The sequence below is a fragment of the Podarcis melisellensis genome (assembly GCF_964234715.1).
Source record: "Podarcis melisellensis genome assembly, chromosome: 2".
In the NCBI taxonomy this organism is placed as follows: domain Eukaryota; kingdom Metazoa; phylum Chordata; class Lepidosauria; order Squamata; family Lacertidae; genus Podarcis; species Podarcis melisellensis.
Window position 1 is genome coordinate 50,040,343 of NC_138529.1, and position 26,399 is coordinate 50,066,741.

General features: G+C 44.6%; 1 protein-coding gene across 2 annotated transcripts in view; it reads left to right on the forward strand.

Annotated features, from left to right (window-relative positions):
* STK10 (serine/threonine kinase 10) overlaps positions 1–26,154 on the forward strand; it is a 65,925-nt gene extending 39,771 nt beyond the window's left edge. For both annotated transcript variants that reach the window (XM_081900032.1, XM_081900033.1), the window contains 15 exons: positions 1,111–1,183; positions 2,793–2,987; positions 4,201–4,282; positions 6,727–6,861; positions 8,622–9,212; positions 9,598–9,728; positions 13,247–13,370; positions 16,369–16,548; positions 17,237–17,329; positions 17,514–17,643; positions 19,099–19,223; positions 20,187–20,375; positions 21,253–21,378; positions 21,943–22,056; positions 23,056–26,154. In XM_081900032.1, coding sequence (XP_081756158.1) covers positions 1,111–1,183; positions 2,793–2,987; positions 4,201–4,282; positions 6,727–6,861; positions 8,622–9,212; positions 9,598–9,728; positions 13,247–13,370; positions 16,369–16,548; positions 17,237–17,329; positions 17,514–17,643; positions 19,099–19,223; positions 20,187–20,375; positions 21,253–21,378; positions 21,943–22,056; positions 23,056–23,196 — 2,429 coding nt within the window. In that variant the 3' untranslated portion in view covers positions 23,197–26,154. The remainder of the gene's footprint in view (positions 1–1,110; positions 1,184–2,792; positions 2,988–4,200; positions 4,283–6,726; positions 6,862–8,621; positions 9,213–9,597; positions 9,729–13,246; positions 13,371–16,368; positions 16,549–17,236; positions 17,330–17,513; positions 17,644–19,098; positions 19,224–20,186; positions 20,376–21,252; positions 21,379–21,942; positions 22,057–23,055) is intronic.
* Positions 26,155–26,399: the final 245 nt, after the last annotated feature.

The window sequence follows — 26,399 nt, forward strand, 5'->3', positions numbered from 1 at the left end:
GACTGAGCTACACAGGGATGCTAGCATACTTTGAACTTTGGCCTTCCCTTTGGCTCCTGCTCAGAGTTGCTGAGCTAAAATTATGCCAGTTCCACCTCTTTGAATGATAGTACCCAGCGGAATGGATGTTCTTCAGAATGGGGATAGGTTGTATTGGGCCCAGAAAGACTTAAAGCAAAACAAAAAACCAACAACAAATCTGGGGTCCATCATCTGCAGAATTTAAAGGGGAGACTGGTAAATGCAACTTTTTTCATTCTATATGGGATTGTGTATAAATTGATGTCTGCCACAGGAATTGGCATGTTTTTTGTGCAAGCTGGAGAGGGTGTAGTTTGTTAGCGAGGACAGGGTGACGTTTCCTACACTTCATCACCTTTTCAGTGGAAATTTTCTAGAAAGAGGAGGACGAATAACCCTTAACACAAAATAGAACTGCAGACAACAGCAGGAAGCAGGAGAAAACAATTGATGGTTTGTTAGGATTTTGCTGAGGTATCCAACTACTTAACTGTTAAAATAAAGTGCTCCCCTAACCCGATGGGAAATGAAAGGGCTTCCTTTAGCATCCCCTGTTATTGTGGCAGAATAAAATAAATAAATACAATTACCTTGGCTTTGGTGGGGCACAGTTAGCAAAAATCTGGTACAGTATTTAAACTTCCGACCCTCATTGGGACAGTCTCTTTTGTCGATGTGAGATGGATTTTGCTCCATGTGATTATTATGCATGTGTCGTGGATACCTAGAACTCCTCTGTTTGTTGAAATCACGTTCCAGTTTGCATCTGCTGATGAAAAATGTGTCCAGCTACAAGTAGTCCTAGAGCTTGTCCACACTTCTGCTTATCCCGTGCCTAGAAAGCACAGGTCTGAGTGGTTTCCCCCTTCCCCACTCCTTTCCCCGGGGAGACAAGAGGGAGTGTGGATAAGCCCTTGCACTGTGTCAGAACCTTAGCCTAGGGCCCAGGCATTGTCCTGGCCACTTGGATAATCATTGATTGTTTTCAGAGAGTCTCTTGGTGACAGAAGGTTTTGCTTGAGCTGCTTAAGGCACACAAACACCTTGCAGCCGGTACCAGAGGATTTAACATGATCAAACTCTTTTCAGCGGATTTTGGAGTATCTGCCAAAAACATGAAGACTTTGCAAAGACGGGATTCCTTCATTGGGACACCATACTGGTGAGTAAATGAATTCAGATTTGCAAGATGCGTGAAAAGGCCACCACCAAATAAGAGCATATATATTCCAGCTCAAGAAAGAAGGTGCTACTTGCCTCTTGGCTGAATTGTAAACTATCCACACAAGTGGAAGTGTGTGTCAGAGAATGTGTGCCCATGTGTATATGCCGTGTGCTTGGTGTTTTCTCCTGGGGTCCCCCAAATGGCACTGGGCACCCCAGCACCACCAGACACCTGCCAAGCTCCCCAGCCCCTCCTAGCCTTTTAAAAAAATTGATTTATTTTTTTTTTGCCGTGGTGGGCTGTTGCCTGTTTTTTTGCTGCATTTCATTTGTTTTTGGTTTTTGGAGAGGGAGCGTTGTAGGTGTTCTGCCTCTTTTCAGTGGTGTGTGTCTGAGTATAATGTGTTTTTCTTCTGCAAAATGGATATTTCGTGATGCTCGTAATGGTTTCTTAGGTTTCCAAAGGTGCCCCTGGGCTCAAGAAGGTTGAGGATCTCTGTTTCTCAGTGCTGTGCAATTACATCTTTGTGTGTATTTTAATGAATTGAATCATAAGAGATTCATAAGAGTGCGCATGTCTGCTGGCCCTGGAGGTTGGTGGGAGACAAGCTGGGCCAGTGGTTGCCACATTTGGGCTCAGAAGGCAGGAACCGGCCAGTTGGCTGGCTAGGGGCACATGCCCGGCTTTGCCCGCCAAGATTCCCTCCTGTTGAGTTGAGCCCTGCCTGCCTCCTCACTACCAAGTGCTTCAAGCATAGGGGAACACAAAGAGTACATCAACAAACTTGCAGAGGGGGAAAACTATGTTGAGAGTCCTGCATTGCTGGGGGTTGGACTAGATGATTCTTGGGGTCCCTCCCAACTCTCCAATTCTATGAGTCTATGCAAATAGGCAAGAGGCTGCAAACCTAGATGAAAGGCAGCTTTTAATTATTGCTTTATGTGACATCAGTGAAAATGCTACAAGTCCCATAACTGGAATGAGATGTTGACGAATCTAGGCCATTCTCTCCCCCTGCCCCTTTCTTTTACTCCCTACCATTTGGTGGAATGTCCTTTTTGAAGCAGTTCCAAGTGTTTGAGAGCAGTGATTCACTCTAGGAATTTAATCTCTAAATCAGCCACGTTGCTAAGGGGATGCAATCAGTGAGCATTAATTTGCCATCTAAAGCAACATCCAGGCCAGATGTCATTGGCCTGCTGGTTTTCTGTCGCTGCAGCCTGTTGAGCATGGAGAGATGAATGGTGGTTGCCTGAGGGGGGCGGGTGAACTGGATACTGTCTTTAGCTGATAGATTTAACCATTTCCATGTCCCATTTATTGCAATGGGAGAATTATGTGTGTTCTCAACTCTCCAGTAAAAATCAGTGTGACCTATAAGTGCTTAACTCTGGATAGATCATGCCAAGGGCAGCAGAAGAGGCTTCTCCCCAATTCATTCAAGAACTAGCTGCAGAGTCATATTTCTGATGCTTACAACTGACTCTAGGCTAATAACTGATTAAATATATAGATTAGCTGGGGTGGGGAGGTGTTCTTCAAAACCACTGATCAATGGTAATATGTTGGTAGCAGAGCACCCTATTCTTTGTTACTTTCTCTTTAGGATGGCTCCTGAAGTGGTGATGTGCGAGACCATGAAAGACACCCCCTACGACTACAAGGCTGACATCTGGTCCTTGGGCATAACTCTGATAGAAATGGCCCAGATAGAGCCTCCTCATCATGAACTCAATCCCATGAGGGTCCTGCTGAAAATAGCCAAATCTGATCCTCCCACTCTTAACTATCCCTCAAAGTGGTGAGAAGACCATTTTCTTTTTTTAAGTGCATTTGCACTTGTGGGTCTGTGAGAGGGTGGTCTGTCTGTTGGTCGGTCGGTCTCTGTTTACCCAAACAACTGTGGGTCACCTTTGTCTAGATCAAGATAATAACAAGGACTAATTTCTTCTGTACAAACCCCCACTTGTCCATGTGCTCACTGAATAACCTTAGGCAAGACCAATTTTTAACCTACCCTATTTCCATGAAATGCTTTCATGAGGATGTAGGGAGATAACCCAATGTATGCCACTCTGAGCTCTTCAGAGGAAGGGTGCCATACAAACTTAGCATATAATAGCACCACTCTTTCCCAACCTTGTGCCTCCTTTATGTTTTGGGTTGCATCCCTAGAGCCACCACTGGTCAGAGTCGGCCATGGGTGTGAAACTGGATCTGGCCCAATTCCCACCCCTTACAGGCCAACTTTCAGTTCTCTACACACATCTGGCCTACACATCGTTGCCCTTTCACTCCTTTAGAGTATTTTCTGTGCGTTCTCCAATTGTATCGATGCTGCATTGAAGTAAATACCTAGCCAGACCTTCTGGTTGTTAAAGAGAGGAGTGAGCAGCCCTGAAGCTTTTTCTCCCTATGCTCCACAGTCCAAATCATACAGGATCACATTCAATGAAAATCACTGGGTGGTAGCTTCCATGGATAAACTTGCTTGTGACACAGTTTCTGCAGTCATGTGTAGAAACTGCCAACAAGTTCTTTGTCCTGGCTTTACATAGAAGACAACATTGGATGGGAAAGCGGGGGGGGGGGGGGACGGCAGGATGATGTTATTATCGCTTGCCTGACAGAAGGCTTTGTATTAACACGAGCTCAAGCGTACAATTGTCCTCATGTGAGCTTGCTAACATTTGGGCTTTTTGGCATGAATTGAGAAATAGAGTGACAGCATGTAACTTGCTTCTGAACAGCTGTTGCTCCGGAGCTTTAAAGGGAAGTGCTAAATCTGTAATTAACCAGGCAACATTTCTGCGTATTCAGAAAATGTTATTGTTTTTAATATGTTTGTGCCGCTTTGTCTCAATAGCTCTTCCTTTCAACCCATTAGAGCTAACTGAACAATAATTTGTGGCGATAACACTGGGAATATAATTGGTGTGGGCTGTGGGGTACTTGGGACCGTTTCCTCCCTTCTGAAGTTCTAGCCAACTCTGTTTGTTTCTTTGTGCATAAAGGTCTCCAGAATTTAATGACTTCCTGAAGACTGCACTTGATAAGAACCCCGAGACACGTCCGACTGCAGCACAATTGCTGGAGGTAAGTGCAGGATCCCCAGTCAATAAATGCATAAAATAGATACATACATGAGCAACTGCTTGCAGGTTGGTAGCCCACGTAGCGCAAACTTGTTTTTGTTGTGCTGATGCATAGAAAAGTTGAGCCTGTCTGCTGTAATTGTGGCTCCTAACTGGACACAAACTATACCACTGTTAGGAGGTATAGCAAAGCAAATTTGACTGCCAGTGCTGACTTCCCAGCCTCCCCTTACTTTTACTGGGCCTTCCAGTTGCTTCCACCTACCCACCTGTCTCCTCTTACTTGACTCCAGTGTAAAAAAAGGTGGCTGTAATTTTCTAGCAACACTCATACAGCAGCCACCATTCCTAGATACTTCTTTATTTTGGAAAATTCTCCTTGGCTACTTTAGAACCATGCATAGCATTTGTGTGTATTTTTTCAGTTTCTGTCCAAATGGTTACGCTTTACTATGAGCCTTTGGTTAAAAAGGAAAAGTTGTCTAATCAATTAATCAATTGTTGGAAGAGTTCTGAGTGTATTGACTCTATGAAACAGAGAGGAATTTGGCAGTACTGTATTGTCAATCAGGGGACGATTTCTTAATGAGGTTTGGGGCCAGTTCGCATGCTTACTTGGTTGGATGACCCTCTTCTCTGTGGTGCTAGGAAGTAGATGTGCACACACATCTTTGCACTATGCATGTAGTGGCACAGGTGACTTGTCCGCTGCACATGGAGGTCCAAATCTGGAGATTATTCCTCTCCAGGAGGAAGAACAGAAAGCATGAGTGGGAATTGGGGCTGCTCATGGAGCACATGTGTCATACATTAACAGTGCAGTCCTATGGATGTCTCCTCTGAAATGAGCCTCATGGAGTTCAGTGGTGCTTCCTCCCAGGTTAATGTTAAGGACTATGCAGCCTCAATAACCTATGCATTGTAGGCCTGTGATGTGCCTTTTCCTCTGTGAACGAGGGTAAATGTGCCAACAGACTTTGAGACTATTCTGCTTAGTTTGTATAGAGGGTTTTTGCACTGTCGCCAGGTATGTTTGTACTTATGCAAACCATCTTGGTACAGAGCACATGGGGCTCTTACGGACCAGGTCTCACACTCCTTTGAGTTGCTCACGGGAACACTGTTCTTGTGTAAGCATTGTAATGGGATCTGGGGGCTTATGGCTATCAAGCTGTAACAACTTCCATGTTCAAGAACATTAATATCGAAGGCCCCATCTGCACAGTCCATTTAGAGCAATATCACGCCACTTTAAGCAGTCATGCTTTCCCAAAGGATCCTGGGAAGTGAAGTTTGTTAAGGGTGCTGAGAGTTGTTAGGAGAGCACTACTCACCTCACAGAGTTCCCTGGGAAGATGGATTGATGTTTAACTACTCTCTGAATTGCAGCTCTGAGATGGGAACAGGGATCTCTTAACTTTCAGGACTCTTAACCAACTGCAGTTCCCAGGGTTCTTTGGGAGATGCTATGTCTGTTCAAAGTGTCATGGTACAGCTTTCCGTCAAATCAATCAGTTTATTTGTATGCTGCCTTTCCAAAGTTAACACCACGCTCAAGGCAGTTTACAACATATTTTTTAAAAATTGCATAGCTACAAACATAACAGAAGTAGTCATAAACAACAAACAAAACAACAAAAGTGCACAACCAAACTGAACAATTTCCACATAGATCGTAAGATACAAAATAAAGATACAAAAATTTTTTAACAGCAACAGCCCCCTGCAAAAAACCCCACCCTATACAGATACCCCAGGCCAAGATTCTGTTCACCAGCCTCAGCTTTTGTAGCTGGAGTCAGTCAGGGCCTCGCCCTCCCTGGTCATGTGGGAAAAGACCTGCAAGGCTGGGAGGGAGCAGGTCTTCCAGGACTTACAGCCAATTGCTGCCCCATGGATTGAATGTGACCCATGAGGATACATTTTTGTCTGCCTCACTGCAATCCTGCTCAGTTTTAATCAAGGTGTTTTGAAACTCTTCCCCCATAGTTTCACCTGCAAGGGAAAAAGAGAGAATTGTTCCCTGCAGTTGTGAGAGACAAGTATTCCACATTTTTGCATTTTTTTTCTACTTGGGTAGTTGTTTTCTCCAACTATCTAAGCACAACTGTGCCACAAACTTAGCTGAGCCCTCACAACACATGCAGGGGTCGAATGGCATTACAAAATGCCCTTCTGGTCCCTGCATTGCCTCCTGGAGAGACTGTTTTGCTCCCAAGAATACTGCCTGTGATTTAGCATGTCCATTTCAAAGCTAGAGAGGGTGCAGACTGCCCATAGCACTTGTATGAGAGATTACATTTCTTATGAGTCTACTTGCATGAATGAATTTGGGCAGGGGTGGGGGGAGCAGCTGAAAGTGGCCCCTGAAGTCCACTTTGAGTCATCATGACTTGGGTTGCAGGATTATTCATTCCAATACGGTCACACGTTCTTGGTTTTCAGCATCCTTTTGTCAGCAAGGTCACTACTAACAGAGCCCTACGTGAGCTTGTGGCTGAGGCAAAGGCTGAAGTGATGGAGGAAATTGAAGACAATAGAGAGGAAGGAGAAGAGGATGACTCACCAGAATGTGCATCTGTAAGTTTCGTTCTTTCTGTTGTCTTTCATTCTTTCTATCTATCCTGCTGCATGAAGGAAACACTTCTTTTTCAGAAGGAAGGCAAACCCCAACACCTGCGGGAATACACAAAATGCTTATATTTTTCAAAAAGCTTTCACAACGAAAGCTAGCTAGATACAGAAAAGTAAACTGAGGGCCACCTTTGACCCTTGCATTGACTGTGTTTTGCTCGGGGTGGGGGCGGGGAGCCACTTTAATGTTTATCATGCAGGTGGACAGGAAAAATGCCTCCTTGGTTGGGGAGCGATTCCTCTTCACACAGCAGCCAACAAGCCCTGGAAACAATGTGATGGGCAGAAAGCCAGCCCCTTCGCTTTCCTCTCGTGAGAGAAGTCTGCTAAGTTAATGCTGAATGTGTCTCTTCATGTGTACACTCACTATATGGCTAAAACGGCCACATGGGAAGATGTTGTCTGCTGCCTCCTTTGCCCCAAGGAAAATGTCCCTGTGCCATTTGGGACTAAAAATGTGTTCTATGCCCTTGATCCTGCTGGCTGGTATTGGGCTTGGCTTGTGCAAATAGGAGGCTATAGGAGAAGTTGTATTTATGTGCGCGTGTGTGTTCGTTTGTTCGTTCATTCATTCATTCGTTCGTTCATTCATTCATGGAAGCAGTTCAGAAACAACTGGCAAGATTAAATATATTGTTGATGGCTGATGCCAGGGTTCCAAGCAAAAAGAGGTCTGTTCTGACCCAGGGCAAGGGATGCGGGGGGCATGTTTCTTATCCTACATGGAACATTTCTGTGGAGAAAATGATGAAACTGCTTCAGGCACAACACTGTTCCCTGGAGCCTGGCAAACTAGACTTTGGAGTTTTTGCAGACTTCCTTCGATTGTCTAGGACTTGGACAGAAAATAGACAAAGTTTGAAGGGGGTAGTTGAAATCGCCAAGAGAGGTGCTTTCTCAACATTCATGAGAACAAACCGAAAACTCTTCTCATGGAAGCTCTAATTGTCACTGCTCTGTGTCCTACACCTGTACCCCAACCCATTGTTCCCTTAAACTCAAGCACCCGGGGCCAGTCCTGGGAAAGAAGTTAAGGAGTGCTTCCTCTCTGACTGAAGCTGCAATTAGGAAATGAAAGCCTGGCTCCTCAAGGGAGGTGAGGGTGTTGAGGACAAGTGGCTGTGTGTTTCCTTCTCCCTCCCAACTCTGGAACTACCCATAGATGTGGGAAGAACAACACAACTGCTGTCCATGAGGGGGTCCTCATCTGTGGAGGCTGAGGACTCAGTGTCAGGAATTGTAGACAGGTCTTCTTCACTCCTCCTTCCACTCCTTCCCCAAGATGTAAAGGGGAGAGTAGAGTCTTCAAGTGTTGCTTAAAGAGCTCCCAGAGATGACACCCATGACAAATTTTTAGAGCTTGTTGATGGTACTTGTTTTTTCTGCCAGTTTTATTCATGTGTTTTTATCTTCTAGCTTTTTAATTATGTAAGCTGCTCTGGTGAAGGATAGTATATAATATATCTTTTTAAATCAATTATTTGAAATGAAACAAAAAGTAGAAGACAAAAGATCTGCTAGTTCAAGGTTTCAATGGTCTCCTTACACTACAAATATTCAGAGGCAGAGGACATTTTGGTCTTTTTTAAAAAAAAAACCAGTACATTTCTCAATGCATATGTTCGGTATTTGACTCCTCAGTTAAGTTTTTTAAGGAGAACAAAGTCAAAATGTATGACCTTTCTCTTTCCCTTTTCTTTACTCAGCCCCTTGATGCTAATAAGAGGGACTCTTCTGTGCCAAGCCAGAGCCAGCTAAGTTTGCAAAAAGAGAAGTCTCCAGAAAACGGCTTGTCACTTGTGGCCAATGGACCCATGTTGCCTCTACAGCAAGTCACTGAAGCCATAAATGGGAAGGGCAACAAGGTTTCAAAGGAAGTGGCTAGCGACAAAAAGCCAGGCAAAAACAACAGCAGTACAAACTTGTCTGGAATTGAGGATTACACAGATGAAGCCAGTGCCAAAGAAAAGCCAGACGCCAGCCCCCAGTTGCTGCAACTCAACAAGAACGTTAAGCCAGCCGAGAACAGCAGTCTTGTCTACCAAAATAAGGACACTGAACCAGTAAGCAAAGATGATTCCAACGTGGGAAGCCGGCCAGAGAGCAGCCTCCTTGAGACGCCAGTTGAAGAGAAGCTCCCCAATGGGAGTTTGAGTTCTTCCTCTCAATTTGAGGATGGCAGCTCCAAGCAGGACTCTGATTCAGGTAGCACCTCTGCCTCAGAGAGCATGGACCTCAGTATCTCCTTGTCTACCGACCTGTCCCTGAACAGAGGCAGTGGGTCCCTCTCTCTCAAGGTAAGAATTTGGGCTCACCAAGTGGGATTTGTGTAGCATGGAAACCAGGCTTCACTCAGCAAACCTTTGAGCAAGATGTCTCTCTAACTCATTCTCCAACGAACTGATTCTATCAAGGGGTGAGGACACAAAATTTACTCCTACATGAGATAGCTGATTCTTAAAGTCTCTCCTGAGTTATCTTCCTTGAAGAGTCTGATAAAGACATTATTGGGCAGGTGGTGATAAATCTGAATGCTGTAATATATCCTAGTCCCCCTGTGATTGTTAGTTCCCAACTTTAGTCACCTTTGTTGTTGTTAGGCTGTGATATGTGTGTGTGTGTGTGTGTGTAATTTTCTTTAATGGTTGGTTCACCATAATAAACATTCGATTGATTACATAGGATGCAAAAATGCAGAAGATGACACTGAAACGGACCAGGAGATTTGTTGTGGATGGAGTAGAAGTGAGTGTCACTACCTCAAAAATCATCAGTGAGGATGAGAAGAAAGATGAAGAGATGAGATTCCTCAGGCAAGCTGGAAATCAGGGGATTTTCGGGTGGGGTGGAGATATGGGCACACCAGGCTTTCTCAGAATATAGTTTTCTCTATGCTTATCACTTTCTCCATAGAGTTGTATGAAGTGGTAGGGAACCAGGGGACTCATCATGCAATATATTTTGAGCAGTTAAAAATATAGCATGAATCAGTGGCGTAGCATGGGGGGTGCAGGGGGGGCCGGCCGCACCGGGCACAACATCTGGGGGGGTGCGCTCGCACTCGCACCTCTCTGCCCCTACTAAATTCCACGGGTTAGGGGGCGCAAATTACTTGCCTTGCCCCGGGTGCTGACAACCCACGCTACGCCACTGACATGAATGCTGCAGATCTGTAAAAGCATGATCTCCTTATGAGTAACAGGCAGTTATGGCCATTTCCAGAGCCTATCTGACTGCACAAATTCTCTTGTTTTTTTTTTTGTTTGTTTTTATTTTTATTTTTTATAAATTTTTATTGAGTTTTCAAATTTTTATAGACAAACACACACACACAAACACCAAACACAAAACAATACATATGTAATTTTCATTACCCTCTTTCCTTGACTTCCCCACATCTCTCCTTCCCACATTCCAAATTCAATAATTAATTCAGCAAGTTATTTCCTCTTCTCTCTATTATATTGTTATCCTCTGTTCTTAATATTTAACATCTCTTGTTAGACTCAAATTTACTTATCCAGTTTTTGCACATTAATTCCTTTCTCTAAGGTCGACCTATCTTCTCTCACACGAATCCTCCCTTTTTATATTAAACAAAACATATCCAAATTAAAAAATCATAAATCAAAAATTCTTACTATTCTACTCTCCCCCTCCCTCCCTGGCCCGGTTTCTGTCCCTTTCCACATTACTATTCTGAAAAATCAGTTTCAGCCTGGATTTCTCACATCCGAGGCTCTCAAGCCCCAGTTAGTCTCTCTCCGTCTATTTTGTTGCTTGTTGGCCTTCAATTCTCGAAGGGGTTGTGTCCCAAGCTCCCTCTTCTTTCCTTCCGCCAAAGTCAATAGCAGTTGCTGCCAAGGATCTGCCAATCTCCCATGCTCAAACTTAAAGAAGGGGTCCCAGTCATACTTGTTCTTTCCTTCCACCGAGTCAGTCCATAGCAATTGCTGCCAAAGGTCTGCCAGTCTCCCATACTCAAACTTGAGGAAGAAGTCCCAATCATTTTTATTTATTCTTTTATATTCCGGTATTTCAGATGTTCCAGGGGCTTCTTCCTTTGTCCTTCTCTCCTTTTGCAAATTTACGGTACACTGGTCCTGTTCATCAAGTCCTTTATTTTCTGAAGCTGCAGGCTTTTGGTTGGTACTTTCCATCTGAACGTCCTCTCCTTCTTCTTCGTCCTTTCCCCCTATTTCCAAAACTGTCTCTTCTGTTCCGGCTGCCGGGTTATTTTCCAACTTTATGTCTTCAGCAGAGTTACACAATTTCAGATTCAAGGTCACAAGTTGTTTGCTCATGTCTGCAGTCTGTTCTTGTAGAATTCCCACGAGAAAGAACATCCTTTCTATCTCTGCCAGTAATTTTCCTTCTGCAGCCATTGCAGTATCTTTTGTTCCCTCCAGGGGGATTGCCAGTCCAATAGTCCTTTTCCAACAATTCGTTACTTTGTTGTTCACAAATACTTTGTTTCCAATCAGTTCAGATACAATATGTCCCCTTTAATCCAAAAAAGATTTTCTAAGTATCTCAATTCCAGCCTTTAGTCGCCCGTTTGACAGCTCTTTTGACAGCTGTCAAACTTTTTTCTCTCCTTTTCCTCAGGCTCACACGCAGGACCCTCCCGGGTCCAGAATGGGGGGGGGGGGGGAATTACACAAAAACTTCTAAAGTTCCTCTCTCCTCTCCAGCGCAATATCTTTTTAATCCAATTCGTGCGAGTTGTCTTTCTAAGCACAAAAGTCTTTCCACCTCAGTGCTCCTCTCCTTGCTTAAATCTTTTTGTGGGGGGGGGAGTGTGGACTTCCTTTTAGCACATCCCCCGGTCGTACTCCAATCAAAGGTAAAAATTTAGTATCGAATTTCCATTTTACTCACGGGTTCTTTATTTCAGTCCGAATTTCAGGAAGGAAGACAGCGCTCTCCGGCCATGGCTCACGGCTTCGCTCCGCCGAGGTAGCGATGGACTCTCAGCACCGCGCCGCACCCCAGTCCACTCCGCAGCCTTTAAAAAGGCTCTTCGCGGGTCGGGGAGGGCGTTTAAGGTGCCCACCGAGTCACCAAGTCCGCAGGCTTCAGCGCCTGCGGTTTTTAAGGGTCCCCGTGTCGCCGGCACGGCAAGACCCGTCCTCAACGGAGCCGATTCCCTCCGGAGCTCGGAGGGAATCCGCCATTACCGGATCGCGCTATCCCGGAAGTCTGACTGCGCAAATTAAGGTTGTTGCTATATGGTGTATATAGCAGCTTGTTAGAAGTGTTTGTGAAGCCAGACCTGTTTTTGTTCTATTGCTTTTAAATGCCACTTCTGGTGCTTCTCCTGCTTAGTGAAGTGACTGTCTTCAAATTCATAGGTTTCCTCAAGGTGCTCATCAAGGATGGTGTGGAACAAAAACCTGGCAGCAGCACTGCCATATAGCCTGGTGCCAGACAGTGAACAACCTTTAAACTGCTCTGGTCTGTGGTCCAGAGCCCACAACTTAGTTGTTTTTTGGCATAAAATCAATATAAATACTGACCTATGAGTTTAGGACTTTCTTTCTTTCTTTCTTTCTTTCTTTCTTTCTTTCTTTCTTTCTTTCTTTCTCTTTCTTTCTTTCTTTCTTTCTCTTTCTTTCTTTCTTTCTCTTTCTTTCTTTCTTTCTTTCTTTCTTTCTTTCTTTTTTCATCCCTCCCTCCCTCTCTCTCTTCTTCTCTTCCCTTCCCCTTTCCTGAACTAGGGGATCAATAGGGACTTCACTGTAGACGTACAGCAGTTTCTGATAAGTGTCTAACAGCAAATTCAGGTACTTCTCTTCACAGAGCTGCAAAAGCATACTTTTCGAAAGCCTTACCTTGTTGATAGGTCTACACCCTAAACAAAATCTGACAGGTGACACCAACTTTCTAATCCTCGACTTAAAAATGATCAGGGGAGACCCACAACTATAGCTTGTAGCATTTGTCTGAGGCCGTTGGGCTTCAGTCAGTGAGGTATGCTTCCTCATAGTTCATTGTGGGGTCATATTGTACGTCTATTTATTCAAAGTGTCTGTACAAGGAAGGTGAATAATTCAAGGCCGGCGTACAGGGAAGCAGCCCCTTCTCAATATCCTGCCTGAAAGGGACAAGTGGTGAGAAGTGTAGCTGTGACACAAGGAGGCAGCAACTCCTTGAAGCAACGTTTCTGACACTAGGAACACTCAGTCAGTCACCCCTGTGGTTATTTTAGTATGTATTGTGCTCCTTGTCTCCCCCTCCCTTTTTTTAGCTTCCAGAGACCGCTTGCCCTGGCATTACAGGGAGAGCTGGTCCGCCATTCCTGAACTTCTTCTCCACTTTAATCCTATAGGCGCCAGGAGTTGCGGGAGCTGCGTCTGCTTCAGAAAGAGGAGCACCGGAACCAGACCCAGCTGACCAGCAAGCATCACCTGCAGTTGGAGCAAATGCTGAAGCGCTTTGAGCAGGAAATGCACGTACGTGGCAAAGAGAAGCCAAATTCCTCTTCCCTCCCTCTTACTCAAAGATATCGGGCCGCATGCTGGTGGGAGGCAGTGGGGAGAGGAGAAACACACCGCTCACAAGGCATATATTGTATAACCTGTTAGCCAGACTAGGCAGGACGCTAGCCACTAGGAATGAAACTGGAGGCATGTTGATGGAATCAATAGCTTTTCCCTCCATATGCTGGGGCTATGTGGCGAGGGGAAGGGCCATTGTAAATGGACATTTCCATCCAGTCTGGCGTTGGCTGTGTTCTGGTGCTACTCTTGTGGCAGAAGGCCTTTTCTTTGCAGCAGTTCAACAAGAAAAGTGGTCACCTCGGATGCTGGAGACGTCTGCTGCAATGGCCCAGCGTTTGAGGGGTCAAAAAGAAATGTTGTGGAAAGAAAACAATAGGCCTTAAAACCCTATGTGAATCTTTCTCAGTTTCAAATATATTCCGCCGCCCCCCTTTTTTTAAAAAAAAAGGTGACATTTTCTTCAGGCTATTTCTCCCCCCCCCCCCAATAAATACATGTATACTTTTACATATTCTGGAGTCTTTCAGCAGAACTTGTGATGTTCTTTCTCTTTCTGTCGGTGTTGATTTTAAATCTGGCCAAGAAGAAAAGTAACATCTCTGAAGCCATGTTATAGCATTCCTACAAAGAATAGCTTAGCATATCTTGGATGCTTCAAAGTGTGTGTTTCTTCCTGTGTGTTAAACCTGACAGGATAAGGAGACAATGCAAGATTGTCATATTTTTAATTGAGGAACAGTTTCAGCTTGTTCCTGTATGCCTTCAAATTTTCCGGAAACCTTGTGGAATCAAAAATAACGAGGCACTTGCTGAAACTGCAACGTAGCACATTCACAGCTATTGTGGCACCCCCCATATATGTATCCTCATATGCCTAACAATTTCCGAACTCTCTCATGCAGACATTCCACATTTTCATTTCTGCTTAAAAGCGAGGACACATATTTGGGGGCTGGAGTCCCCAGTTTTCTGCAGCATGTGTGCTTGTTCCATATTTTAAGTATTGCTAAAGCCAGCTCCTCCTTCCTTTCTCTTCCCAGCCCCCATGGCATACAGTTAAAAAAATGGCAAAGGGTGTACAATGGGGGTTGCAAAAGGTTATTAGGCCTTCAAGGATCTGTGCGAGTAGATTGACTGAGACTCATCTTAGGAGACCACAGGTAAACTTTTTACAGGGCTGAGCTGGGCCCCTGACAAAATCCCCCACACAAGGTGTCTCTAGCAATGTCATGTACTGTGCTCCGTTTAAGGGAACGTCAGGCAGTGGCCCCTGTCAAATCCCAGAGAGACCCTGCTAGTCAATGTAGCCAGTACTGAGTTAGAGTGACAAGTGGTGTGACTTGGTTCCTTCCCAGCCTTCCTTTAAAATGGAATTCAGTAGTCAGTAGCTCTGTCTGCAGCAGTTAATTGTGTGACCCACACAATGCATTTTCGTTAGGACTCTGCTGTGCTTAAGCCTCAGTATGTTTGGGAAATGTTTCCATTTCTCACCCTTATGTAAGTTAAGATCTCCCTTGGGAAGAAGGCTTTCTGAAGGTGTGAATGGTTTTGGGGGAAGTGCAATAGCTACACAGGCACTGTGGTATGGAAAGTGGGGCGGGGAAGTATTATCTGAACCAGAGGGAGTAGTGTAGAGTTTGCACATGCAGACTGTTCCATTATTGGGTGTTCCTTCAGCCTGCCTCTCCCTGAGTTGGTTTAGCCCAAATATTCTTGTAAAACTCTGCCAAAATCCTGCGCGCTGGTTTCAGTCCTGTTGCTGGCAGATATTTCTCCTTCCTTGAGGAAAAGGCGGGCGAGCATTCTTTCCTGTTCTGCTTCAGCCACAGCCTGTAAGCAGATGCAGCCATCTCATCTGCTTGCTCCAGCTCATGCCCTCCAGGCATCTCTGCTGCTAAATGTGTCAGAAGGCAGTGCTGCTCAGGAGATCCAGGTGTGTGGCAGGAGAGAATATTGTCACACACACATCCGGCTCCTAGTCTGCTCCCTGCCGTATATATGTGAGGGAACTAGAAGGCTACTGCAGCTTGTTTACTATTCTCTTCCGTTTCTGTGAGGTAGCTTACACAGATATATATATATATAATATGGCATGCAAAGAAACAATATCAACAATGGAAGCAATTAAAGCAACTCACATTTCTCACAAATCAGCCTTTTTACAAATAATGTTCACAAAACCTTCAGTGTATGAGCTTAATTTTTTAAAAATCGCAATGTCATCTCATAAAACATATTTTTAATCCTTTTCTTATTGTTTAGAACAGGTATCTTCAGCCTTTTTCAGACCTACTGTTTCACCCAAAGATGCATTTGGGGACTCATTTCTTAATCTTTTCTTAATATATTTTCATGGTGGCAGTGCTCCTTTTGCAACCCTCATTGGATCAGGTCACAAACCACTAGTGGGACCAGACCCACAAGATGTAGACCAGTGGTTTAGAAACTCTGGTTTTTTATTCTGGTTTCAGAATAGTGAGGCAAGCTTCCCTAGGCTTATGAGTTCCATAGGACAGAGGCCACTACTGAAAGGGCCCTGTCATAGTCTCTCACCAGTCTTATTCCATATATGGGGGCGGGGAAAGGACCTTAGCAAAGTGGTAGAGGATTTGCTTTGCATGCAGAATGTCCAAGGTTCAATCTCCAACATCTCCAGGTAGGTCTGGGAAAGCCCCCTGCCTGAAACACTGTTCATGTGTGAGGTGCTTGTATGGGAAGAGAGACTACCAAGGATGCACTGTCCCCAGGCTATGTGCCTTCAGTATTTAGAACTGCTAATGCTCAGAGATGCAACAAGATTTGGATATGTTCAAAAAAGTCTTAAGGTGGATTCATTTTAAGTTGTGCCTTTGCACTTTGCTTTATTAACTAAATGATGAAAAATACTAATGTAGTCAAATCTCTCAACTAAGTATAAGGAAGTCTGAATGTTCTCTTTGGTCTCGTATAGACAAAGAAGAAATTCTATGACACCGAACTGGAAAATCTGGAACGTCAGCAGAAGCAGCAAATTGAAAAGATGGAGCAGGAGCACACGCTGCGCCGCCGTGAAGAGTCCAAGCGTATCCGTGCTGAGCAGGAACGAGATCTTGTTAAATTTCAGGAGCAGCTGAAGCAAAGGAAGAAGGAGGTGAGAGTCAACGTTGGGCCAAAATCTTGCACAGGGAAATCTTAGATTTAGTTGTTGGCACTGGCCTATCTGAAAGCCCCCTCAGTCCTCTTGCTGTCATTGGCTGAGGTGCTCTCATGTCACAGACAAGCTGTGCAAGGGAAGAGAAGCTTGAGGGCACAGCGCCAAGATTTAGGGGTGCTGAAGAAAGGGAGGAGAGTGAACAGCGAATAGCAAAACAGAAGCTATGCAAATGCACACAGACAGACACCTGCCCATCCTCCATTGTCACAGCTCAGGGGCACATTCCATCCAGGCAAAAGCACTTGAGGAGGTGGGTAGGGGTGCAGCCAGGGCAGGGAGCGTGACCTAGAGATTCCTGAGGGCCAGGTAGAGGCCAAAGGGTCACATTCTGTCCCTAGGCCCTGAGGGTTCCCTACCCTTTTTCTAAATTCACTTGTCTGTAACTATGCTGCCAGGGAAGAATGTAAACGTAAGAACCACCCCCACCCAGAAACAAGAGACGTAAGAAACGCTAACAGAAAAAATAGGTGAGGGTGAAATGAAAGCAAATCAAAGCGATAGCATAATGTCAGCATAAAACTGGAGAACTGAAAGCCAAACCATCAGGTGACACAGCCAACGTGATAAATCACTTTTGCTCAGACTTGGACCAGTAAGAACTTTTGTTGGTGTCTTTCATTTCAAGCTCAAGAGTGACATTGAGAAGCTTCCCCGACAACAGCGCAAGGGGACCATGAAAACAAAGATGGAGGAGTTTGCACAGAGAAAGCAAGTCATGGTAAGCTCTAGAGATATTAAGTCCGTGGTGTGGCCAAGAGCCATATGGACACATTTGATTCCCTGCCTCCCAGTTATCAGGATGAGTAAGGCAGGGTGAGGAAGCAGAATCATACCACCCACCCTTCTCTCACTCATAAGAAAAGTTTTAGGCATCTCTTTTGCTCCTATCTCCTTTCTTCCAGGAGCAAGAGTTTGAAGCCAAACAGGCTGAGGATCTGGAACAGGCCATGAAGAATATCACCACCCAAAATCGGAAGGAGATCTGTGACAAGGAGCGAGAGTGCCTCAACAAAAAACAACAGCTTATGAGAGGTGAGAGGGTGTCCTCCCCCCCAAAAAAAAAAGAAGTGGGGAGGAGATTTCTCTAACTTGGTGCCCTCCAGATGTTGATGGACTACAGCTCCCATTAGTCAGGCATGCTGGGGCTGATGGGGATGGGATTCAAAACACCCTCAAGACACCAGGTGGGGTGAGTTTCCTTCAAGAGAGTTATTGACATAACTATAAGTGAGCAGGTGAGATAACACCAAAGACAGTAGCAAAAAGCATGCCACGTCCTGTCAAAGCATTCAGTAGTAGTAATATTAACGAGCAATGTAATTTGGAAAGAGTAGCCAAGCAGTCTCAAGCTGCAGTTTTTCCCAATAGCTTATAGCCACAATACAGCCTTGGAAGGGGGAAAAGGGGGTATAGCACTTTTTTCTTAACTGCAAGGATTCTCTAGCCGCCTTTCTGCCCCTTCTGCATCCTTCTTTCATGCCTTCTGCACCTCTGCCCAAAGAAATTCCTGCCTTTCTTATCATCCCACCCCTCAAGTATAGACCTGGCAGCACCAGGAGTTGCAGGAGTATAAATGGCGTTAAGGGACAGTGATTGAGCCTGGAGTCAGACTTCATTGAGTCCAGGGTGGTCCAACATGCGATCCAAGGGCCTCATGCTGCCCTTGATGCCTTTTTGGGCAGCTCTCGGGCCACCCTTGTGCTGCCTTCACATTGCCTTCCCAAAGCTAGGTAAGCGAAGCGCTGGGCTTTTGGAAGGAGACGTGAGGGCTCTGGCAGGGTCTTGGAGTCTTCCCACCTCCTTCCCAAAACCTGGCTAGCACTTTCCCAGCTTTGAGAAGGCGGGGACACCAAATGTTGACCTCCCCCCATGTGACCTTTGGGTTCCATAGTACTCCTGTGGCCCACTTGGTATGAAAAGTTAGACCGCCCTGCTAGTCTGTGCTTCTTTTTCGCTTTCTTGCATACTATCCTCTCCCTTCCTTGGTCAGCTTTCCCTACAGATTTGCCTTGAGTATTTGGTGAGGCTGAGGTGGTGGTTGTGCTTGGAAAGGGGAGCGGGGAAATGACTGGATTCTCCAGTGGAGGATGGTCCATTAAGGCGAGTGGGGAATAGCTCTGCCCACCTTATTTGACCCTCAGCCAGCCTCCACCTTCTTGCCTTCTTGCTGGCAACCAGTCCAGGAAGTGGCATTGCCAGTCATCTTCCTCCTCAGTCTCAGTGTTGCCGTTGTAGAATTTTGCAGGGAGGAGGATGGGGATACAACTAGAATTGCTTGGCCTGCTCTGCCTGTCTTTGGCTCTCGCTCCATTTGCTGTGGGTCTTGCTGCCTTCTGCCCTACTGCTCCCTGTGGGTACCAGACACCATTGGGAAGTCCCTTTATCTTCTGGAATCGCATGTGATTGATAACTTCTTTGCCTATTCCCCCCCCCCCCCCCGTGGTAAAGTGTGTAATGACCATATGCCATTTTATACCTTTTTCTCAGATCGGGAAGCTACCATCTGGGATCTGGAAGAGCACCACCTACAGGAGAAACACCAGCTTATGAAGCAACAGCTGAAAGACCAGTATTTCCTCCAGAGGCATGAACTGGTCCGGAAACACGAGAAGGTAGCGGAGTTTCAGTCTGATTTATTTTCTTTAATGACTCTAATGCTTCCTACGGATGAGCAAGGTGTGGAGTTGCTGTAAAAGAATTGACCTCAGCAGATTTACAGAAGATGGCCTCCCTGTTGCTTGCTTGCATTGGGTGTGAGTACTGCATATATTTAACCATAATCAATGCAGTCAAACATATAAAGTCCAGAGACGGAATAAATATGGTCAGTTATAGGAGTACAGTTTTGTGCTTATAGATTCATAGACCCATAGAATTGTAGAGTTGAATGGAAACCAAAGGATCATCTAGATCAGTGTTTGGGTCTCCAGCTGTTTTCTGAGTACAATTCCCATAATCCCTGACCACTGATCTGGCTAGCTAGGGATGATGGGAATTGTAGTCCAAAAACAGCTGAAGACCCAAGGTTGGGAAACACTGATCTAGACCAACTCCCAGCAATGCAGGAATCACAGCTGAAAAATCCCCGACAGATGACGATCCAACCTCTGTTTACAAACCTCCAATGAAGAAGAGTCCACCACTTACTTTAGGCCAGCCTTCACCATTCTGGTGCCCTCAAATGTTTTGGACTACAACTCTCATCAACCCAGGCCAGCACAGCCGCTCTCTCATGCAGTTGGTTTGTTTGTGTGAGTGAGTGAGTGAGTGAGTGAGTGTGCTTCAATAGGACAAATATCAAAATATTCTTGCCATAGTGTCTGTTGCATTTCCATCAGCTTTTCTCTGACGGGGCCCCTGGAGTAAGCCATGGTGAATCTTCATAGAAGTGGTTTTGTTTTCCTTAAGCTAAACCTGTACTATCTTTGTCTGTCCCCTTTGTGGTCTGTTGAATATTACCCTGGGCAAATATCCAATGTCACCATTCGCTCTGACTGTAAACTTGCAACATATATTGTATTGACTAACCTCTCCTCACCCCGCACCCCAACCCTGGGCTGCCATTGCTATTCCAGGAGCGTGAGCAAATGCAACGGTATAACCAGCGAATGATGGAGCAGCTGAAAATTCGGCAGCAGCAAGAGAAAGGCCGTCTCCCCAAAATTCAGAGGAGCGAAGGGAAGACCCGCATGGCCATGTATAAGAAGAGCCTCCATATCAGCTCCAGTGGAAGCGCCTCAGAACAGAGGGAGAAGATAAAACAGGTGAAGGATAGCACTAGAACCCTTGACGGAAGGATTCGATTTGTGGCGCGTGCATTCACTCATCCATTCATCTATATCACACCTTTTTCTCCAATGAGGTCAAGGTAGCACACACAGTTCCCGCCCCCCAACTCATTAGTTAACCCCCACAACAAACCTGTGAGGTAGGTTAGGCTGAGAGGCAGTGACACTGCATTTGGATTCCTGCAAGGACTGTTAATCATAGAATTGTAGAGTTGGAAGGGATGACGAGGATCATCTAGTCCAACTCCCTGAAATGCAGGAATCTTTCACCCAGTGTGGAAAGGACGATTGTAGACTATACATGGAGGGTCCCTTGCTCAACAGCACATACTTCCAGAAGCCACTGATCCAGGCTGTTGACAGATATTTGCTCAGTTCCATCTGATATCACTGACGTTTTAAGCTCCAATGCTATATAAAGCACAAGTTAATACTGCCAGAAGGTTTCAGACAGTGGGTAGCTCAAGAAACCTTCCTGCAACACCTGTTAATGGTTTCATGGAAGGGTGGGAAGGTCATAGCTATGCCCCCTGCATTGCTCTGGCGCCTGTGGTGCAACTAATACAAGGTGCCGTGGAATCAGATGATATTGTGCTCACACCAACAGATATCAAAGGAGTACATGTATTTGAGGGTCCTACTCCTAGCGTAGAAGCTGAGAGGGGGCATTTCCCCCTGAAAAGAAATTGTTCTCACATTTGTGACCCTCCATGTCTTCGTTGTGCAGCATTCTAGCTCCTGGTATATATATAAAAAATGTAGGGAGCCATGTTTAAAATTCCTGTGAACATAGCCTGGTGATTTAAAACCACAGTGAATGATAGTGATGTTGGGTTGCTCCCTTCTGTTTCAGTTTGCACAGCAGGAGGAAAAAAGGCAGAAAGCTGAGCGACTGCAGCAGCAGCAGAAACATGAGATGCAGACGAAGGATATGAGTGCCCAGTGTGAGAGCAACATGAATGAACTCCAACAGTTACAGGTAACTTAACACCGGCTCAGCTTTAGGGATGCTTGGGCGGGGTGTGGCGTGCCACTAGTTTGGCTCATAGAGAAAAATCTGCCATCCATTCTGAAAAGTTGGTTCATCCTACCTGACAACAAAACCCTCCCAGAAATGGAAAATGTGCTTCAGTATTTCTTGTTTTTGCTTCTGGCATGTTGTGACATTTTGCATCCTATATTTCCATAAAGATGGTATATATATGGAGGCTATCTCATTTAATCCTCCCAGCAACCCTGTGAGGTATGATAGACACGGAGAGAGTGAATTTTCCAAAGCCTCTCAATGGGGTTTGTGGCTGAGCAGCCTCTAACCATGACATTCATTAGCTCCAAATTGAGTGGAAGCAAAAGGTTTCTGGAATGAGCATAGAATGAGTTGGGATTGTGTTGCTTTTGAAGTAAATCTTGTTCTTTCCTGGTCTTGGAAAGTCATATTAGGTTTATAAATCAAGTCAGCAGGGATGCTGGATTTGATACTGACCTTTTTGCTCTGCAGAGCTTCCCTCATTTGTTTTTCTTCTGATGTTTTAAATCTGTATAGAATGAGAAGTGCCATCTCTTGGTTGAACATGAGACCCAGAAACTGAAAGCTCTGGATGAAAACCACAATCAGAACTTGAAGGACTGGCGGGATAAGCTGAGGCCACGAAAAAAGGTGACAGCTAAAGAAAGTTGGAAAAAAACTTCAAACATCATTAGCATTGGGGGGGGGGGTTAGAAATCAAAGGTTCAGTATTGAACTTTTGACTTTCAGATCAATTTGCCAAATACTTTGGGAATACTTTGTGTTCATTGAAATGCTAGCAGTAATTTTTATTCCAGTCTGTATTTTTATTGGATTTAAAATTGTTTTTATATTTGAAAGTGTTCTATATGTTGTTATTGTCTGAGATGCTTCCTAAGAAGCTATTCAGAACTGTAATGAAATAAATAAACCATTTGGATTTGGAGGAGGGTTGAATTAGATCAACCTATTTCTGAAATGTTGCAAATTTAGGTTTTTGGATTTGGTTCTCTCCCCCTCTAATTTCATCTAATTTTGTTTCATTTTTGACAACTCATATACATAAGCCAGGGCTGGGGAACCTCCACCCCATGAGCCAAACTTGGCCTGCCAGATCATTTTTTGAAAGCTGCACCCACCCTCCACCTGACATCATACCTGATGGGTGCATGGCGGCATGCCTTGCTTAAGAAGGGGGAGGTGGCTTCCATTCCATGGAAACTCTTCTCTTTGAATGCTGCTCTTTGAAACGCCCCCCCCCAAATGAGAGATTCAAAGAGTAGCATAGGGCAGCCCCAATGTTCAGAGGGTTAAGGAGTAATGAGGGTTAAGGAATAATAAGGAATAATGAGGAAATTGCCATTTGTAAACAGTCCTGTACTGCTCTTTAAACACCAGATTTTCAGAGATGTAAGGAACGGCATGGGGATGTTTGCAAATGGCTATTAAACAGGGGCATCAAAGTGCAGCATCATGTGACATCACTATGATGTCTGCCAGGTCTTGGGAGATTAAGATCTGGCCCCTACTGGCAAGAAAGTTTTCCCCATCCCTGATGTAAACTGACAGGAATCCAGGTGGCTGAGAACAGTGAAGTGATTACAGCTTGAAGCGTTTCTCCAACTGAGCTCATTTCTCTTCGCATTTCAGGCTTTGGAAGATGAACTGAATCAGAAGAAGCGAGAGCAAGAAATGTTCTTCAAACTCAGTGATGAGACCGATGGTCAGCCTTCAAGGTCGCCAAACAAGCCTGCCAAATTTGTCCCATTCAGTTCTGCAGAGGCTTCATAACCCTTGGATTAGTGGACAGAAAGGCAATCCCTGCCTTTGTCCACAGAGAAGTTGACGCAAAGGACTGTCAGGGCTCCCTTTTCTCCTGCGCCAACTCTGATTTCCTCTTTTGTTTGAGACAACCAATGTGGCCTGAGGTCTGTTCCCCTAGAGATGAGACAGCTTCCCATCCATGTGGCCCTGGCTGGTGCTGACCAGCTGCACTTGGAGAGTTGTGGCTGAGCTTCAGAGAGTAGAGCTAATGGGGTCATGTGCAGAGTTCACACTGCTTGCTGATCCCATTGCCCAAACCTTGGGCAGTTTTCTCTCTTGAAGGGATGAATGTTGGTGACCTAAAAGATTGTTGATGGCTGTTAAGTGCTGCTGATAAACTTGCCTGTTTAATTTTCTAACTAGTTCTCCTGTTAGGCCCAACTTGCTATGTCTGTCAGTGGATCTCACTTAACCTTTTAGTCTTAATGGTCGAACCATTTACTGCCTTGAAGCACTGGTAGTTCAGCTTCACAGCTTACAAAAGACAACGAGAAATTGTTAGCTTTTATTGTGACCTCCATCAGTTAAACAAAGGGCTCCTTCTCCTCTCCTCCTAGGGCCTAGAATCTAGGCCGTCCCATTGAAACTCATCAGTTCCTCAGCTTGTTTTGAAGTGACCCAGCACACCACCCTGGTAACGTGTGACACAATTTCTGCCCTTTCTCAAAGAGTTACCACAACCTGAAACATACAAGTGGAGTGTTTAAATCAAATCAGTCCCAAGTCAAAGGCTGACCAAAAAGGCAATGAGAAGCTTATGATCCAACTTAGAGTGCAATTCAACAGTTGTGAAGGCTGCATATACATGGTCAGCTGTGGAAATTGCTGCCCAGTTTTGGAATGTTTAACTTTGCACACCTGCCCCAATTAATAAAGCCGTGCAGAGGCCCACACAGTTCAGATCCTAAAATGGTGGGTAACATAAAGGTCTGGTCTTTGCTCTTCACTTTCCCCTCCTCTTCCGTTGTGAGGCAATGGGTTTCTTTTCCCTGTGTTCATCAACAGGGAGTTCTGTCTCTCCTGTCTCCATTTCTTTCCCCAGCCCAATTAGTCCAGAAGGCAAAGCTTGTGCTCAGGTTATGGCAAGAGCTAATGGCTGCTCTTTCCAATATATTAAATAGAAGAAAAGTGCAAATGCCTTGTAGCAGCAAGTTTACAACTGGCCTAAGGTTAAAGGCATCTTGTTTCGCATCATCTCATGTGAGTTTCATAGGACATCAGTTGCTAGCTTTTAGTTTTTGTTTTTTAAGGTCTACTGTATAAACTATTGGGTGTGCTGTGATTTGAGAACATGATGTTGGCCTAAACCATCATTTTGGCCAGTGTGTATCCCTTTGCTGCTACTTTTGAGTTTATAGCAAGCCAGAATGATCCAGGTAAGCGGAGCCCCATATACCAGAATAGAATTTGATACATTTGAAATGCTGAAGATAATCAGCATGTCTTTAAGTCTTCCAAAGGCTATTTTTAAACCAAAGATGTGTTATTTTCCCCTCACACCTTGCTCACTCCCCATTTCACTATTAAAATACATATTTCAGGAAATGACAAGGCTTTATCAGTTTGGCCAATTTGCATTTCCCTAGACATTAAATCTATATTGATGTTTTGCACAGTGCAATTCACATAATCCTCTATCTGGGTCAGCTGTTTGTGGTAAATGTTTAAATTTGGTACTTCATTCAAACAAAGTCTTCACACTTCATTGGTACTTCATTCAAACAAAGTCTTCACACTTCATTGTGCTGTCTCAAAGCACTTAGGTTGGCAAAATGCTCCAGTGTTCCTTTTTGTGTATCACTCAGGACTTTTCCAGCACTAGCTCTGTATAGGAAATGCTTTTCTTTCACTGTCTTCCTATAAAGCCATGTTGCTGCTGATGTGATTTCTGTTCTCAGAGTTAATTTGCTGGAATGGAAAAAGAGGTCTAGCAAATGCATTGGCTGCTGCCAGACTGCAGTTTCACTGTGTTGTTTAAGAGACTCCGTATTCTGGATATTTTAGAGGCTAGAAAATGTGCACCCAGAAACCATGGGGTTACTGTCCTGTTCTAAATAATTGTGTTTTGAGATACTGTCTGGTGAGACTGAGAGAAACTGGAACAGAGCCTGTGAATGGGTTGTGTTCTGAAAACTCAAAGATCCTAATTTTCTCCAAACCTGATAGCCAGTTTCTGTTCTAACTTTATGTTGCAAGTTTTTGATAGTTTGCATTGTGCACAGGCTTGTGTATGTTGTGGACACACCCACACGCAGCTCAATCTCCGTATAAGTCAGCCAGTAGTTCATCTAATTGTCTTCATCCTTGGCCAAGAAATCAAACAAGAGTTGCTAATTTTAATACTGCTGCAAGTTTGTGTGTGCTTATCTTTCTTTGTGTGCCAGTCTGGTCTTGACTGCTACCAAGCGCTGCTGTAATTTTACAAAAGTGCAATATTTACCTCGTGCAGTGTTGCAAGGATGTCCTGCTCCTTTTGCGGCAAGAAAGTGTCACTTTTCTTTATTTTTCTCTGTCCCCTAACCCAAACAAAACCAACTTTTTCTTTCTCTTCCTTGGCATAAAACTACAATATTTTTTTAAATGGGGGGACCTGATTCTGCTATCCAAAGGGGTTTTCTTTTGGGGGGAAACCACTATGATGTAAATAATCAAATAAAAACGTTACCACGGTGAGCGCCTGCATTTGCGTCCTGAACACTTGTACTTGTTGCCTGTGGGTTTTGGTCAGCAGTGCTGACTTGTATCTGTACATAAATTTGGCTTGAGCGTAATGGAATTTGATTCCTGCTTACCGAGATTCAAATCACCCCACAATCAACAGCTTTCGGGCTCAGAACCAAACTTTTCTTAAAATATATATTGTCTCATTTTGAGAATGTGTGCATTGAAATGTGTTGGTAATAAAGCTATTAATTCTCAAAGCTAGCTGTGACCAGCTGGAGCTGTTTTTAATTTTCTGCTGCTAAGCATCCAATAATAGCTAAAGGGTGACACTGTTTGGTGAAGAGGGAGACCTGCACTTACCATCAGCCGTCACATCATCTCCCATTTTGAATCTGTTGCCCTTCTGTTTTGATATTAGCAATTATTGAGCACCTACAGTACCTATAAAAGCATGTGCAAAGTCTTGGGATGAAGACCCCCGTATAGTCCCCTAGCCATTTATTATA